General features: G+C 37.2%; 1 protein-coding gene across 1 annotated transcript in view; it reads right to left on the bottom strand.

Moving 5' to 3' along the window:
• Positions 1 to 1,734, bottom strand: part of LOC138052767 (deleted in malignant brain tumors 1 protein-like) — a 25,862-nt gene extending 24,128 nt beyond the window's left edge. Inside the window, exon 1 of the mRNA XM_068899344.1 lies at positions 1,583 to 1,734. Within this exon, the coding sequence (XP_068755445.1) occupies positions 1,583 to 1,655 (73 nt within the window). The 5' untranslated portion in view covers positions 1,656 to 1,734. The remainder of the gene's footprint in view (positions 1 to 1,582) is intronic.
• Positions 1,735 to 2,017: the final 283 nt, after the last annotated feature.

Here is a 2,017-nt window from a genome sequence, read left to right as displayed (position 1 = left end):
TTCGACTACAAACTGACTAGAGTTGTTCTTCAGTGTATCATGCAGTAAGAAACCACATTGTTAATGTTGAAAAACGTCCCCGCTAGTATTTGATTTAATTCACGGTCCTGGTTAGCCTACAGTTTTACATTTCTTTTACCTTATTTATAGTGCTCACAAACAACAAAAGAACTTGAAACGAGCAAACTGAATGAAGATGTTCGTAACTAACTGGGTATGTTCTTAGGATGTTGTTAAAACTTGATTAATCGGCACAACCTGAATGTTCTTATAAAATTGCCGGTTCTTAAAAAAATGTCTACAAGACGAATCCTTTTTTTGTCGCGAGGTAAACTATACTCCCATCAAAGTTACAAAAATAATAACTTTCGTCTGTGCGAAATGTGATGACAATTCTTATCTAGGTACAAGCACTTTAATACAAAAGTTATTAACTAGAATTGCCCGACTGTTCATTTCAGTTAAACGATGAAGTATGTTACTGAAATACGTGTATGGTAGAAAACATCGAAAATTTCTGAAATTTGGTTTTTGATAACTGCATTGCGGTAACACCTCAAGCCATTGTTACAACTTTAAATATATTAAACTCTTCGGATTCCTGATGCAATTTGGTTTTGAATTAAAGCGATTATGGTATAAGTGCAAGAGAAGTAATTTTGTGACTGACTCAGAGTGAGCTGTGATTATCGTGGTAATTAAAAATGGCCTAGGCTACTTTATCAAGGAAAAAAACTGTGCCAACTGGAAAGTAGACGAGATTGACCTACAAAGAACAAGTGACAAATACCACAGTAAAAAAAAAAAGCCGGCATTGAATCGGCATCGCAGAGGTCATTGGTTCGAATCCCGTTGAAACAGCTCGATTTTTTCTGGTGTCTATGAGGGACAATTGCTAAATTGTCCAGAGTCCAGATAAGTAAGGCAAGGATCACTTCTCCAGTTTCCTTCTCAGTATTGTCACAAGATAAAGGAAAACGATGGGAAAAAACAAAGAGTATGTGCGTGCAATATCTGTTGAATGTTATAAAGAGGCTAAAATCATAGGCGAGCTTACTAATAGAAAGCTTAATCATGATAACCTCTCAAAATAAAACTGCATAAACAGAATAAACTTTTTTTATGATCACGCGCTCAGGTAATTGTAATTACCGACAGCTGAATGCTGAGATCCAAATTTAAAAGCGCCGGAATGTTGAAATGTTGGAGTCAACTGAAGCGAGAAGTAAGATCCGAAATTGAGAACAGACTTCAGGTTGGTGACAAGGAGCAGGTACTGAGGAGAGTTTCTTAAATCAAACAAACCTTGCACCAAAAAACCAACATTTGACTTGATTTGCGTTAATTGTTAATTTCGGTTTACAGTGTTCCCAATTAGTGATCCAGCACTAGTTCCTTTCCTTTTTCTTTCCTATTTCCTTTACCAGGCTTCGAATTCCAGCGGAAAGCCACATCGAACAAGTAAAAGGGGACACTACATACGTGTTGTAGTAGAGGAATTAAACCTTTGCTTAGCATTTTAAACGATTAACCTAGAGGGTACTGGAACTTGAATGTGCTTTGGAACAAGATATGCACTTACCGGGCTCAACAAACTGCTTATTAAAGAAAGCGTTAAGCAACAATGATATCCACCAATACTGCCCCGCCCGCATGATGTCGACATGAACTAAGGTCTTCAAAACAGTGGAGAGAATCTGTTCTGGTCCGTAGTTGTTCAACGATATAATTACGAATATAATACAGTAACAAGATACTTTACTGCGCTTAAGAACTGGTGCCGGAAAGTCGAATGACCCGTGGAAAAGAAAGTAAACGGATACATCCAAAAACGGAACAACAAGGGAAATTAATACATGTAGTTGATATGTCGCCTGTAAATAAAATCGGTTCTCAGGTTGAACCGTTTTTACCCAGGTTAAATTGGTGATCCTCATTTTGCCTAGGTTGAATACGCACTCAGATGAATTGAAGAAATCTTAGTTTTTGGAGCCTAAATTAAGCCCAGGTGATTTTT

This window comes from Montipora capricornis, chromosome 6 (assembly GCF_036669925.1).
Source record: "Montipora capricornis isolate CH-2021 chromosome 6, ASM3666992v2, whole genome shotgun sequence".
NCBI classification, from domain to species: Eukaryota; Metazoa; Cnidaria; class Anthozoa; order Scleractinia; family Acroporidae; genus Montipora; species Montipora capricornis.
The sequence above is the reverse complement of the archived record's forward strand: the minus strand, read 5'-3'. Positions and strand labels throughout refer to the sequence as shown.